The sequence below is a fragment of the Mizuhopecten yessoensis genome, unplaced genomic scaffold (assembly GCF_002113885.1).
Source record: "Mizuhopecten yessoensis strain PY_sf001 unplaced genomic scaffold, ASM211388v2 scaffold11165, whole genome shotgun sequence".
Taxonomy (NCBI): Eukaryota; Metazoa; Mollusca; class Bivalvia; order Pectinida; family Pectinidae; genus Mizuhopecten; species Mizuhopecten yessoensis.
Genome location: NW_018408912.1, coordinates 24,735 through 41,254, shown reverse-complemented (window position 1 = coordinate 41,254; position 16,520 = coordinate 24,735). Strand labels below are relative to the sequence as shown.

The 16,520-nt window shown below is 36.2% G+C and overlaps 1 protein-coding gene across 7 annotated transcripts; it reads left to right on the top strand.

Annotated features, from left to right (window-relative positions):
• Positions 1–1,645: 1,645 nt before the first annotated feature.
• On the top strand, positions 1,646–14,773 carry LOC110467207. Of its 7 annotated transcripts, XM_021524214.1 has the most exons (3): positions 1,646–2,145; positions 6,993–7,105; positions 12,517–14,773. In XM_021524214.1, the coding sequence occupies exon 3, from the start codon at positions 12,769–12,771 to the stop codon at positions 14,152–14,154; it is 1,386 nt and encodes a 461-aa protein (XP_021379889.1). In that variant the 5' UTR covers positions 1,646–2,145; positions 6,993–7,105; positions 12,517–12,768; the 3' UTR covers positions 14,155–14,773. The 7 variants fall into 7 exon arrangements, with proteins under 7 accessions (XP_021379889.1, XP_021379884.1, XP_021379887.1 ...); XM_021524209.1 differs by lacking the exon at positions 6,993–7,105; XM_021524212.1 differs by lacking the exons at positions 1,646–2,145; positions 6,993–7,105 and adding an exon at positions 5,050–5,142.
• Positions 14,774–16,520: the final 1,747 nt, after the last annotated feature.

Sequence of the window (16,520 nt, the reverse complement as noted above, 5' to 3'; positions counted from 1 at the left end):
AACATCTATTACACAATGATGTTTCTGTCATACTCTTTTTCATAAGTCAAAAATTGAATTGGGATTTATCATTTGTTGTTTACTATTCACCAACTGTCCTGTATATATCTTAGTCCATGTTTTCTTTTCATGTTTGCAATAGTATTCCCCGGGTTTGTTTTCTTTCGATTTATTTTATTTTTATTATTTTTATTACTTCCTGGTGAATAATTGTTTTTATTAGCAATTTGATGTCGCGTTTTACTCTGTTTTGGATAGTGAATACTAGAATGCAGTAAAAAACGACAATGTTTATTTGCATAACATGTTTATGCTAATAATACTTCACAAGTAAACAATCGTTCTTGTCATATATTCATGCAGATTCATCGACCTAAATATTAGTGGTTAATGATATTTGATGAGCTAGGTTTTCTTTATAAGTTGTAGAGACAAGCCAAATCACATTACTTTGGACAGAGTTCAATTGCTCTGCTATTTTGATTTTGGCCTTTGATGTACCAAAGATGTATTACCTGTAAAGTTCTGAAATTAATCCTAAACAAATATTTTCATTAAAAACGTTTTTAGGTCTAATAATTTCTTGGTCCATGTCATTTTCTTGCTAGACAATTATTAAACAAAATAACGCGAATCATAATTTTTCATAACTTAGATATGTTTTATACTGCTCCTTTTTGCTGTTTTTGTTTAATTTGGCTGATAGCAACATCATTTTTCTTTCGTAACCAAATGATCATGACTCTACTATGAGGATGCCATGTATCCTGTCAGAAGAGTGTTACTAGAGGTTTGTGGTACTTAAAAAGGAAATTACAGCCGTGGACACACAAAGCTATCAGTAACTGTTAGACAGTGAGTTCCCCGGAAAGGTAAGGGGTTCCAGCAATCCGCTTGGCGGTGACCATTCCTTTGTCAATTTCATGCAAGTAAGTCATTTACGAGTTTTAGGAATAAAAATATCTAAAATTCTATTTTGAGCGATTGCAATTATTCCTCATAGCTTTAATAATGATTTCATTTATTGCTGTTTATTCAGTTGTTGCCATACCTTTACATATTAAACGTTGATGTATTACACACAGGTATATTGGTATTGGCGACGTTTCGCTACATCAGTAATTGTTGATAGTGTGCCCGGGGTCTACCGGATATAGGGATTTTCTGATAGCTGGGGTTATTTGTGGTGTAAATATATGTAAGGTGTGATGAACTGTTACGATAACAGTAACTAGTGTGACGCTGAATTGATAAAGTTTTAGATATGTCCAGGACAGAAATCCAGCAAATAGCGTACAGGTTTCAACAAGATAAGTTAGTTCATACCTCTATGTTTTTAAATAGAAAATTAAGGAGGCTATTTATTCATAGACATAACGTCATGTATACCTATTACTAGGTTTACATTAATATAGGCAGAGGATAGTTATAATAATTTCAGTACAAATAAAAATTAAACCATTAAATCGCTATTAATGTATGAAAGTCCGTCTATTGACGTGTATTCCATAGATATACATTTTCATTATATTTTTATAAGCTTTATTTAATATCTTTTTGAGTTGATTAAATCAACAACTTAACGACCTTGATTTAAATATTTCAGATTTTTTGCAAATTACTCTTTTGAACGGACGATACACTGCCTCTCAAGTTAAGTCAATATTCTGTATCACCAAGCGAGCTTTATCAAGCAATGTGTTACCTGCCTGTATTTTACCTGTACGACCAATCAACCTTGTGTTCTACCTGTGGTCATAAGACAAATATTGGCGTGTGAACCGTAATTGTTTCTTTATAATCAAACGGTTATCGACTTTCTAGCTTGATGGATGTTGGACCATTTATAGGCCACTAATTGTGACAGCGACACGTCCATGTGATTATTGAGTGTAACGAACAACGAGGCAGATTTATAGTCTGTACCTGGGTAGTGGGAGATAATACACTCGGAAACACAGCAGGTTTTCAATGGTTATGTGAACAGTTTCCATTAGGGAATTAATAATGAGTTCAAATGGTCTCTTTACATACTGGCACTGTCAGTATGATAGGTGCAGACAGCTGTCTGTCTGGTGGAGGTAAATCTCAGCAACAGTACATCAGTGGAGAGTACAACGATATTCACAAGATATCTGAATTCAGGTAAATTTGGCTTGAAATGTGTTTTGTTTTGTTGAATCTAAATCATTATGTTAATGAATTTTGTCTTCTTTTTGTCATGTCGGGTAGGTAATATATAAGTTATATTTAATGGAGTGTGTCTGGAATCAAAGTGCAATCAAACGCAATACATCTCCAGCACGAACACAGGCATACACACATAGGGAGATATTAGCCAGGTGACATAGGACTAGTAGTTAGCGCATAAAAAGGAAGCTCCTGCAAATTCTTCAATATTGTATTGATTCATATATATGCTAATCGTATTGACTGTATAAAATTGTATTTCTATGTACTGTAAAGCGCTTTAAAGTGGCTTATGTTAGCTATATAGGGCGCTATATCAAATGTTGTATATTTACGAGAGTACATTCACCAGTACTTATGACTGTAGTTTCCAATCCCATATAAAGCCATTGTCGATATGCCTGTCATATTGTTTATTATGTAAGCGTATTGTTAGTTAAGAAGATTATCAGGACGGTAACTTAGGTTGAAAGTGATTTTAATATACCGAAGTCACACTCTGATAATAATCGAGACGTAGATAGTGCTGTACGCTCCGTGAAATCAAATGCTGGTTATCAATGCAACCCAGCTGTCCCATATCGTGTGATAAAGTACCTATAGTGTAAGTTTATGTAACCTGTGCAGTCAGTGACTTATATTGTTAATTTCCTCTGCCCTGAGTTATTTAATAGCCTTTATTGTTAGTTACTAGTATCCTGTGTGGTCAGTGACTTATATTGTAAGTAACCTCTATCCTGTGTGGTCGGTGACCTATACTGTTATTCAATATTATCCTGTGTGGTCAGTTACCTATATTGTTAGTTACCACTATCCTGTGTGGTCAGTGGCCTATATTGTTATTTAATATTATCCTGTGTGGTCAGTTACCTATATTGTTAGCCTCCAGTATCATGTGTGGTCAGTTAGCTACCAGTATTCTGTGTGGTCAGTGGCCTATATTGTTAGTTACCACTATCCTGTGTGGCCAGTGACCTACATTGTTAGTTACGACTATCCCGTGTGGTCAGTTACCCATATTGTTAGCTATCAGTATTCTGTGTGACCAGTGACCTCATTGTTAGGTACCACTATCATGGGTGGTCAGGGACCTATACTGTTACTTTATATTGGCATGGGTGGTCAGTGACCTTTATTGTCAGTTACCAGTATCATGTGTGATCAGTGACATGTTTTGTTAGTTACCACTATCCTGTGAGGCCAGTGACCTACATTGTTTGTTACCAGTATACTATGTTGCCAGTGACCTACATTGTTAGTTACCACTATCATGGGTGGTCAGTGACCTATACTGTTACTTTATATGATCTTGGGTGGTCAGTGACCTGTATTGTTAGTTACCAGTATCAAGTGTGATCAGTGACATGTATTGTTAATAACCAGTATCCTATGTGGCCAGTGACCTGTATTGTTAGTTACCACTATCATGTGAGGCCAGTGACCTACATTGTTTGTTACCAGTATCCTATGTTGCCAGTTACTTGTTTTGTTAGTTACCACTATCCTATGAGGCCAGTGACCTACATTGTTTGTTACCAGTATCCTATGTGGCCAGTGACCTGTATTGTTTGCTACAAGTATCCTATGTGGCCAGTGACCTGTATTGTTAATAACCACTATCCTGTGAGGCCAGTGACCTACATTGTTTGTAACCAGTATCCTATGTTGCCAGTTACCTGTTTTGTTAGTTACCACTATCCTGTGTGGTCAGTGACCTATATTGTTATTTAATATTATCCTGTGTGGTCAGTGACCTACATTGTTTGTTACCAGTATCCTATGTGGCCAGTGACCTGTTTGTTAGTTACCACTGTCCTGTGTGGTCAGTGGCCTATATCATTAGTTACCACTCTTATGGGTGGTCAGTGACCTATACTCTTACATAATATTATCATGGGTGGTCAGTGACATTTATTATAAGCTACCACTATCCTGTGTGGTCGGTGACCTATACTGTTATTACATGTTATCCTGGGTGGTCAGTGACCTATTCTGTTACTTTATATTATCATAGTTGGTAAGTGACCTACATTGTTTGTTACCACTATCCTGTGTGGTCAGTGACCTATACTCTTACTTAATATTATAATGGGTGGTCAGTGACATTTATTGTTAGTAACCACTATCCTGTGTGGTCAGTGACCTACATTTTTTGTTACCGCTATCATGGGTGGTCAGTGGCCTATATCATTTGTTACCACTATCATGTGTGGTCAGTGACCTATACTCTTACTTAATATTATCATGGGTGGTCAGTGACATTTATTGTTAGTAACCACTATCATGTGTGGTCAGTGACCTACATTTTTTGTTACCACTATCATGGGTGGTCAGTGACCTACATTTTTTGTTACCACTATCATGGGTGGTCGGTGACCTATACTGTTATTACATGTTATCCTGGGTGGTCAGTGACCTATATTGTTAGTTTCAACTATTTTGTGTGATTTACTTTTATTGTCAGTTTATTTTTTTTACTGTATCTACCACTACGCTCCCCTCTCTATTCAGGGACATGATTATATTATCATTGGACATTTCAAAGTAACATCAACTGGAGGTGCGTTATTCGCTTCTATAAAGATAAAACATTTAAAATGCTGAAACGAATCATGTTATTCGATCGAGTGTTTACTTTTTAAACATGTATGGGATCTTTTTGACCTTGATTACTAACTTCTGAGCGATCAGAGTATATAAATAGTCACCTTGCTCAGCGCATTATAAATTATTCCGTTTCATGCAGTATGCAGCTCCATATCTCACGCTTATGTTAACAAGACTGCACCAGGTGGCACCCCATTAACCGCATACCATAGAGGGTTCAGTTTTCTTCCCAGTAAGAGTGCACACACAGTGTAAATACATGTCTCCGAGGGGATCTAAGGACAGTATAACATCTGTACGCTGGATTGTAATTTAGGTGTTACGTCTTATGTTAAAACAGATAAGGTAAGATTTGAATGCATTGTCTCCAGTGTGTTATACACATAACTCCTAAGTTAAGATCTGTATCAACTAGATTGTATATCCCGATCAGACACCAGATAAACACTACTTGTGTAACCGCGGCCAGGTTTGGTGTATCAGGCTAATATAATATGCTTGAAAATGTCAAACAATGAAAAATTACATATAAAACACAATCATCATAAAAGTTTTGCACCTGCTTATCAATTATAGAAATGACCGTAATACCATCCAGCTTGGCGATAACAGTTTTGATACGACGGGCCTACGATGTGACATATTGATTCTAAAATAATGTCTTCTCTGTAAAATAGGCCTAATTTTGCATGGTGTAGTTCAGTAGTTACCGAGGACAGTATATGGTATACGGCAATTCATCATTGACTTTCCTATTCCGTCATTTCTGAAAATGGAACAATGGAACAGCCGTTATTTAGCAGATCTCATTAAGGTTGGTCTTTATTGCCTGATGTAACTGTCAATTTTTGTTTGGATGCGACAAGACATTTTTAAACATCTGTGTGCAAATTTTCTCACAGTGTGAACGTGGGAATCGTCCTCAGGTAAGAATGTGCCTCTGTTATTACAGTATTTGCTACAAGGATGGTGTTTACATTGTCTTCTAGTGTATCTCTTTGATGTGTTGCAATTGGACGTAGTAGCGTATGAGTGTGTCAGTACGACTGTTCCGTCTATAAAGACCTGTGTGTTACGTCAACGTTTGTCAGATACTGCAAATAACGTCTGACGAATTTGCGTAGTTTACTACAATGTAACACAACGATGTAAGAATGTTTAAACCCCATCCTACTGAAAAATAGTTACAAATCAGGCATGCCATTGATCATGTTTCTAGATACTCTCCTCTACTTACTTAAATGGATCTGACTGTCGACATAACGTGTACCACATGTGGTAGATAACATTGTTTTACCTTTTTACAGGTTAATGGTTTACGATGTTTTTCTTTTCGTTTTGATGTCCCTCTGTTGTTGTCTTTTCATAAAGACATTGAGTTCCAATGATGTCTTTTATTGTTTGTTGAGGGGAGGGAATTATAAGTTGTTTCTGTTTTGCTTAGCTTAACATGCAAAGGATCGGGGAAAGAATATAGCCTTACCCATTTAGCCCAATATCAGAATAACGTGACTGGTAGGAGTGTCATTCTAGAGTGTCCAGGTTTGACCGTTTCAATAAGATGGAACTTGAAAGTTGTCTTAGAGGGCTTCATACGACCCTGCAATCGTATGAACGTAACCGTTAACAAATACGCGAATTAGAAAATAGTATAAATGATGCTTTATGGTTGATAACAGAATTCATTCAATGTTGTCAAGATATATAATCAGTTTTCTTACATACTAGTAATTGTTTTACATATACTTAGTTTGAATGAAACAAAATGAATGCTACAAACGCTAAAAAATAAATTGTAATACCAATGGTAAATAACGTCACACATAATAGATAAGCATCACACGGGGTAGAATGTCAACTTCATAACAGTAGAAAGCTAACATCGATTGGTCAAGATAAATCGTATGTACAGCCGATGATAATCGTCAAAAAGTATAAAATACAGGTCATAAACACAAAAAGTAGATGTCGTGAACAGTAAGATATTAATTTCTCACACACTTTACAGGTGCTTGCTACCTTGACCTATCTACAAAACGTGTCATGCGCGCTATTATTCTGAAAATGTCATCATCACGTCATCACTTTGCGCAATGTTACCATAGTAACGTCAACTAATTTATCACACTTTTCATTCACCCTTGGTGATGGCATGGTGTATTGTTGTTCATCATTATATGTTATTTTCACTGTAGGAAAGCGTAGAGAAAAATGATCAAGCACTCCTACTGATACACACAGAACATTCTCAGCCTCTGGATAAACTCCGTTTTCTTCATACAGGACGAATACATCTTATGAACACAAGGTAATAAACGACATAAACAGTAAAACAATGCTATGGAAACTAGAAGATAAACGCCATCGCAGTCAAAACTTTGTTGTCACGAAAGAAAAATGATTCATTTATTTCCGATACAGCACATTTTGTGTTGTGGATGAAATATAGCGTGCATATTTCCAAGTAGTGAGACCTTGAAGCTGAATTCCCAGTGAGTCTTAACTTTGTCTCAATGTCTGGCACATGTTAAAAGTCGCTTTTAGAGCAGGCGACACGTTGTTAGGTGAAATACTTCAGTCCTAAGCCGTATCGATATTCAGGACCCTTTCCATATATTTCTCATGACGGCTTGCGATTTGATGTATGTCTGGCCTTGAAACAGACATTCACAAATTCCCATTCCTTAGTAGATGTCACGTTTATAAATAATACCGGAAATAAAGCTGATAGGACGATGTTCTTGCAGAAGGCTTATTCCATGATATATTGCCTAGGGAGTGCCTTTATAGCGATTCTAACATTGATGCTGCTCCTTCTAACACATACAGCTTAAATCATGCAAGTTGATTACTACCAGTCTGTTGAGTAGAGGTGTTCTTTTAGATATATGAAATATATCATATACACAACGTTGAAAATACATATTCAAAACAAGAATTGTTTTCGATTTCCCTTTTTATTATTCTCAATTTATTACGTTCTTGCAAATTTCTAGTATTAAGATTGATTGTTGAATATTTCAATATTGTGTTTGACTGTTGACAATAAAATAGATAAGACAACCCCTGTTTTGTATCGTCCTCCATGTCATTTATAACGCTTTACAGGTCTTATTTTTTTTCTTTTTTTTTCTTTGATTATGATAACTGAGGTGATATCGATTAGTCTGCTTTAGACATTATTAATACACAAAAATAACAACAATTATTAACACTTATTGAAGTTCATTAACAAAATCGCATATTCTCAAATTCATGTGTAAGACATTCGGCATGTATATTGAAAACAATTAATCAAATATTTTAAGCTTATATTTGTTTAAAATCCTTGCACTAATGAGTCTGCAGTTAACAACAGTAAAAACTACCACAGTATGAAAACATCAACTTTCTATAAGAGCAGAAAAAACAGCTTATCACATATGTAAAAAGTGAAAGTGAAAGTAGGTCCCCAATAAGGATAATCGTTTGTCTAAACAGTTTCTATCGTACACTAGATATTCTACCCAGTAAAATCCTTACTTTTATCTTTACAGATTTTAAGCTAATATGTATTTTGTATTATTTATGAAAGCGATTCTCCGTGAATAGCTCATTACTCATCAGATATTTCTACTATTAAGATTCACAACTAATATCTTATTTGTTTTCTAACACGGGACAGTCTCAGTTTATATCTCATTTCCTATCTTACGCTTGAGATTTCAAGCAAATGTGTGTTATCAAACATCAAGAAAGTGTATGTTTTAGTCAATATTTTAATTTCATCTTATCAAATAAATTCCTAATTAATATTTGACATGCTACAAGATACAAGTTAGTTGGAATGGGTAGCACGAATGGGGCTGGAACTAATTCTTGACTTCATTAAATATTCCATAGCATATTTCATAGTTTCATGTTTTCAATTTTATTTTAGTAGCAGTAGAGGTTGGTTATATGAAGTTTCGAAAACACCATTTTTCTCGATGTTTGTATTATTACTTTGTATATAGTTTCATTGATATCGAATTCGAAAAACGATTTTGGTTTGTTCTAATGGTCACTACATCTCTCGAAAGCACGCTCAAGGGTGACTGTTTACTATTCAATCACCCTATGAGGTTGATTTCATTTGTTTGGTTAACTGACCACTAGGTATGACGGAATGACCAGGTTTATTTGGTGTACCGAGCAATATAAATTGACATTCTTGATTGAAAAGCACTTGTTCATTTACGCTACCGGACCTCTCCTAGCGGTCTCACAATGTTGTATTTGTATTGAATTACTGTTTAGTTGTTGTGGTAAAGGATAAGCTACCAAATATAAATTAAAAATTTGTTTTTAAAAGTCAGACTTGTATGTTTAATGCTTTGTCTGGATTGTTTATCTACCGTATGTATTCAACAAAAAGCTCCAAAGTCCCAACATAAATTCATGGCTGACGCTTTTTCTAATACACAATAAGGGTTTAAAAGAGTCAGACGTTTTTTGTTCTCTAAGAGAACTTATTGAACTAAATGAATAAAAAAGAAAAGCAACAAATACAAAAACATACGGGGAAATAAACATCCAAAAAGCCGCGAAACTGCATGATCGACACTCATATTAAAATAAACCAAGAAGACACCAAACACAAAATCAAAAAGAAATTCACCATGGATAATAACAAAATAAATATGTACATATTATTTATTTGGTCAGAAATCAACACCATACCTATGTAAATTATAATGTATGTAGCTAGTAGTATAGCTCAGTCGTTCCTGGTAACCATTGATTTACCTCTCAGTTTACTAACCTCGATGACAGTACCTCGCTAGTACGGCTCAACTTTTATCGGGAAATGTACGGTAAACGAAATATTTTCCTATAAAAATCCCTCACTGTGACTGAGACATAGGTTTGTTTTACAGCTTGAGATAATATGTTACAGATTCCTTTGTAGCTCATTCGCACAAAAAAATCAATAGACCCTTTTTGTGAACTTTATGACTACATTGGTCCCGTCTGACGTGTGGTCACATTTTCCACAGGAACGCTTGTATCAAGATACAAGTTGACATGAGTAATGAGTGTAGTTTTAGGGTTATACCGCTATCCACTTCTCACGTCAACTTAGCGTGTAGGTAATTTAGATTTAAAACTTCAATTAATATTAGACCATAGTCATTGAACATGTCTTAAAGACAAGTCTTTGTGGCCGCGGTAAACAAAATACTGAGTTACGATATTTGTCACGAAAGCTCGTGTCTAAATCTGTCGTCAGTTTTATGTGAACAGCAATTCCACAGCTATTTACCCTTAAGGATCAAAACCAACAATTATCAACACGGTGTCTCGATGTTAATCTCCGAAGGTTACCTGTGAAACTAATAATGTATTTTTCTACGACATGTACGGGACCGGGATCTATCGTTCATTATTACACCTTTAAATGACGGTTGTTTATGTGTAGCTGGGTACCTCGGTACGTCTGTAAGAGGAAGTACACCGGTAACACTTCAGGTTCATTTACATATTCCAACTTGTGACAGAAGCCTACCTGATGCTTGAGCTGTCTTGACGCGGGTATTACTAACATTGTTTATCCAAGAGTTAGGGGTTCCTCAAGTGGACGGCCCTTAGATGTGAGTGTGGGTCTGACAGGGAATACTTCACATGACTTACAGAGATAGCGGGTTACCTGTCAGGTGAGACTGATATAAGTATACAATTACTGTTTGGGATTTAATGGTAAGATTTTCACTTTTTGTCCTGAAAGATCTGTATGATAATATCACACAGGTGGTAAGTCATATATCTTGCTGTTTTTCTAAACTCGGTGTTGGATTTTCTGGTATAAGATAAAAAAAAAAAGCGTCAGACTTACAACGTTTTACATTGCGTCTCCAGTCTGTCTCCTGGACAGATATTGTCTAGTTGTTATGCCAGATATTATGCATATAAATGTCCATAGCAGTACCTTGTCTATAGCGGGTTGTCTGAATCAGTCTATGTATTTTTAATGATATTTCTTTCTTTCCCTGAGAGACATTTAAAATATTTCACATTCATTATTCATAAATGCTTTGTAGGATTGAAGATGCATAGCAGATTGTATATTTTTTTCTATATGTACAAAAAGAACCAGTTCATCACAGTCGCCTTTCAATACTTTAACGGGAATATTTTACGCGCCGACATCATGTTTGAACCTGACGTTTTTGACTAATTTGAATGTATTTTGGGTTGTTGATACATTTTATATCCCGATACACGGTTTAAACGATGTGCAGTCAATAGCGACACGATGTTTCAATGAGCGCGGATCTAGGGTTGTCGATCCATGTTTGTATACGTGCTGAATGTATATAAAACGTTCTATGTCTGTTATATACAGATACATGTATGTATAATTATACTTAGTATCCGGATTTGTATTTGCTTATCTAATTGATAAGATTTAATGAAAATGACTAAGTATATAGAAGCTGAGACAGGTAATAATGTTTTAGTGAATCAACCTGTAATCTAAAACCAATCCTACGTTTGTATATTATTGATATTAAGGTGATCCTATTAGTCAGTATACGACAATGAGTTTACTATGCTTGACGAAGGTAAATAGTGTATTTGTGTTAAATTTACTATTTGTATGGCGAAAATTCACACTTTCGTATCCTTGTATAGTGTAATTGTGTCTAGTCATGTCATTAACAATCAAGATGGAGTGTCACCTATCTACAAACAAACAAAAAACTAAATGTCTTATACCGACTTGTTCCATTAACCTCATATAAAGTACTTTTTATGTAAAATTCTATATATACGAGTTTTGCCTGCATAATGGTCGCTATAATTGTGTTATTTGATAAGTATATATTACTGTCTTGTCATTGATATATAAACATTTACACATATTTCTTACTTTCTGATATATGTATACGTGCAGAGATATCATTGATTTAACACTAATATGATATTGCTCACATTAGAAACAGTCCTTTTGGGTTACCGAAGATAGTATAAACGAGATGACCTGAACTCAGCAGACTAATACATCTGTTAGGATATATACCGTTATGTACCCGCTTATAGTCTACAAAGGGAAATCACAGTACTTTCAAAGGCCATAAAACAGTATAAGACTTTATCACAGAATACTTTTCCATTCACTCAGTTGTGACAGGCTTAGATTCGCTACAAAGATGTCAAAGGGGATGTTTAACACTACGCTAGGTCTCCTTCAGTCTGCTGACCCCCGTACTACCGGCGTTGATATATAATATACCTGGATGTCATAATATTCCTCCACTACTCACACAACACAATGCACACCTGACAAACCTTACAATATACGCCTAGCACATTACACCCTATAAATGATCGAACTTCTTCAATTATAATTAATTTGAAATGATCAACAAGTCCGCGCCATTAACAGTGGGTACGCTCTGTACACATGCCAAACAAAGGCGTCAACCTGTGGCTCCACCAGACGTATTTATAGGGAGTTTATTTACCCCGGCACTGCAGTGTAAATCGGCTTTTTACATTTAAATTCAGGTAGATGTATTTATTTAATAGAATCTTTTCACTTGCGTTAAATACCCGGTAAGAATTTGTATGCCGGTACAATGCGTTGTTATAATCGGATATGTTTAGTAAGGATTTTCACTACGGATTTGCCTGTTGTTGATTAACAGAGCACCCAACGAAATGAGATATAACGGTGTATTACCTTTCTACTTTCAGGACGTACGTTTGATATATGAGGAGGAGGTGTGTGTTCCTCTTCTACCAGTACCACTGGGCTAAGATTCTACGTCACAACCGGCCATCCTTGTGTTGTTCTACATTCCACTACTGACAATCCCTTAACCGTTGATATATGTGCTACATGATTAGGACCTGTGTACCATGAATTTCGATTTTCGAATAGGAGATCAAAAACTAGAAATATATTTACATATAAGAACTGCGACGGAGTTACTGTGAATCAACAAAATGTCTGTTCAAATGGCAGACAATCCTGCGCCGCCTAAAGGTGGTTTAGGTTCCTTTTTGACGGAGAAAAATCTAACAAGGAGGTTCGAACCTAGAGCGTCGATAAACAAACGCCGCCAAGAGAAAGACATAATAGAAAACATTTCACGGCGCATGTTCCCTGTCGGTGTTCGCGCACCTTTGTTGACGGATATACCAGCATCAGATAATCGTGGAGATACCAGCTTCCGGTTCGATGTTATAACCCAAAAACGGATCCCTCGACCCATGAACGATCAATTGTCTTCTTCCTTTAGTCCACGCAAGCGGACACCCAACAATAGATCACAAAACTCGTCCAAAGCGCCATCTTTAATGTCCCCTAGAGCGATTAAATTTATGCTATCAGACGGATCATTTAAAGATTCTAAGACAACCGATGGAAAAAGTAGTCAGCCGGATGCTTGGGAGCAATGGAAGGAAAACATTGCACGTGCCAAAGATGCACGTGACCGGATGTACCGAAATACATACTGTTTATCCAAGGACAAATTACGATACCACGTGTGTACGTTGCCTCGGATCACGACCGACAGACCTTGGACGGTCGGCGAGATTCCTTTAGACAGCAGTAGAAAAAACATGGTATTGGAGCGACAAGTTAATGATGTCGTCCTGTCTAACAGGATGATAGTACCCCAGCCGGAAAGGAAGCGAGTCGAATCAATACAGATAAAAGGACTTCAAAAACAAAACACAATGGACTCGGTTGCAAGTGAAAATTGCTTTGAAGTCCGAAGAATAGAAGCAAGCACTGAATTCCTGAAAGAAAATGCCGGGCAGCTTACAACAGTCGTCAGACAGCCGAGTGATATGGGACGACTGTATGAATCTGCATCTACAAAAAACCGGCGACTCGAACGACCATTGAAACACGAAAACTTGAAACACAGACCAGCGCAATGGGGAACTAAAGTTCCGATACGTCTGAGAAAACATGCGACCCAGGGATATATGGACAGGGATTATAAATCTGTAGAAGCCTACAAGGAGTATGTGGAGCTGATGCAACAGCGGGGAGTAGAAGGGAAGAGCACTGAGCACAGGTCAGTAGACAAGGATAGTAGTTTGGCGTCCAAATATGGGTACGAAAACAGGGTTTTACAATCAGTCATTGACGTCAACCAGCCAAACCCGGGTAACGGGGCGGACAGTAGGAAGTCGGCCAATCACGCCAACTCAATCGTAATTGAAATAAAACCAACATGGGACGAACATGAGAGTCGTTCAAGTGAGAAACAAGCGCCTTCTGACGATGGTAGGACGTGTCCTGTCAACTCCCCTTTACTCGGAACTCATGATGAGAAAGGTGAGCTTCTGGCGGAAGTCGAACATGTACCAGAGTGAATGCGATTTTGAAAAGCAATACGCGTTATGTTTACTTGATGTATAGACAATCAGTTACGCTTGTGGAATTTTAACTCAACTATGGAACACGACAATGTTCATTGACTGTTTTCCCGTGAATCAATGAATTGCTTTGACATTCCTGTATCGTCAGTGGTGAGCCTAATAGCTAACGTAGCGGTTAGTTAGTTCTATAGAATACCAGTAACCCAATAACATTGACAGAAACGGCAGTGCCATTACTTCCTTTTGTTTTACAGCACTGGTCTATAAAACAAATTTCGGCTGAAACAGCTGTAATTAACCTTGAACGTGTCTCATTTCATCACAAGAAAAACATTATTGTTGTCAGTTGTTTACAGGATAGCAACCTATTGGTGAAACAAAACATTTATTAATGCATCCATACATTGATACATATGCGGAAATATCGACAGTACACTATTGCTAATGGATGGCTTTGATGAAGTCGGAATTGGCTTATCATATATGATATTCTCCAAAACCGTAATTCATGTATTTACAATGCCAATTGAACATTAAACTATTTTACAGAAAATATAAGATTGTTTTCTGTCAGTCATTTCCTTACTTTAACAATAACGCTCTGTGTAAGAAAGTTTGATTAACAAAAGTTGTTGTCAATTTACAGGTATATTTTCAGCAAGGTTATAAAAGATTAAAAATAACCTAGTTCCTATCTGTTATAACGTCTGTTATACAATGTAACCTCGTTAGTCTGGTTACAATTTAGTGATGACAGAAAACCTAGTTAGTCCGGTCAAGCTAGTTTGTGATAAAAAAAACTTTGTTAACAAGGTTACGTTGGTATGTGATGGTTAGCCCGGTAAAGTTGGTTAATGATGATAAGAACATTGTTAGCCAGGTTACGCTGGTTTGTGATGACAGGAAACCTAGTTAGTCCAGCCAAGCTAGTTGATGATGATAGGATCTTTGTTAGCCAGTTAACGCTGGTTTGTGATGACATGAAACCTTGTTAGTCCGGTCAAGCTGGTTTATGATTATAGGAACTTTGTTAGTCTGGTCACGCTAGTTTGTAATAACAGAAAACCTAGTTAGTACAGCCAAGCTAGTTGATGATGGCATGAAACCTAGTTAGTCCGGTCAAGCTGTTTTATGATTATAGAAACCTCATTAGTCGGCCGGTTACGCTGGTTTGAAACGACAGGAAACCTGATTAGTTCGATCAAGCTTGTTAATGGTGAGAAGATATTTGTTAGCCAGGGTTCGCTGGTTGGTGACGACAGGAAATCTGGTTATTCCGTCAAGTTGGTAGGTAACGATAGAAGTTTCATTATTCCAGTTACGTTTACTTTTGTTCGCCAGGTAACGCTGGTTTATGATGACAGGAAACCTGGTTAGTCCGGTCAAGCTGATAGGTGACGATAAAATCTTAATTATTCCAGTTATTTTAACTCCATGTAAGGCCAGACTACAGAAAAAATGGAGTCATTATCGGTTTTTTTTAGTTCTGTAAATCTCTCGATTTTGCGAGTAATATGGTGATTCAAACACTTTTATTAATATGAAACAGCAAACATTTCATGTGGAGAAACGAACTATGTTTTATATACATGTATGATAACGACAGTAACATAAAATTGAGTGCTCAGAGAGATGAAACTGTATGGAGCCGAACAAGATACATATGTCAGATAGCTTCGTCTCTAGATTGGTGGCTGATATATATATTGCTGTAAAATGGTAAAATGTCAACAGCGACAATCCAATTAATCAAACAAATTGTAGAAACGAATTGTACTTGATCTGTCTTAGTCTTTGTTTCAATGTTCCATATCTTAGTCTTTGTTTCATCAATGTTCCATATCTTAGTCTTTGTTATATCAATGTTCCATATCTTAGTCTTTGTTATATCAATGTTCCATATCTTAGTCTTTGTTATATCAATGTTCCATATCTTAGTCTTTGTTTTATCAATGTTCCATATCTTAGTCTTTGTTATATCAATGTTCCATATCTTAGTCTTTGTTTCATCAATGTTCCATATCTTAGTCTTTGTTTCATCAATGTTCCATATCTTAGTCTTTGTTTCATCAATGTTCCATATCTTAGTCTTTGTTATATCAATGTTCCATATCTTAGTCTTTGTTTCATCAATGTTCCATATCTTAGTCTTTGTTTCATCAATGTTCCATATCTTAGTCTTTGTTTCATCAATGTTCCATATCTTAGTCTTTGTTATATCAATGTTCCATATCTTAGTCTTTGTTTCATCAATGTTCCATATCTTAGTCTTTGTTTCATCAATGTTCCATATCTTAGTCTTTGTTATATCAATGTTCCATATCTTAGTCTTTGTTTCATCAATGTTCCATATCTTAGTC

Excerpts from the sequence above, each read along its gene's own strand:
- LOC110467207 (XM_021524209.1), top strand. The coding sequence starts at position 12,769 with ATGTCTGTTCAAATGGCAGACAATCCTGCGCCGCCTAAAGGTGGTTTA.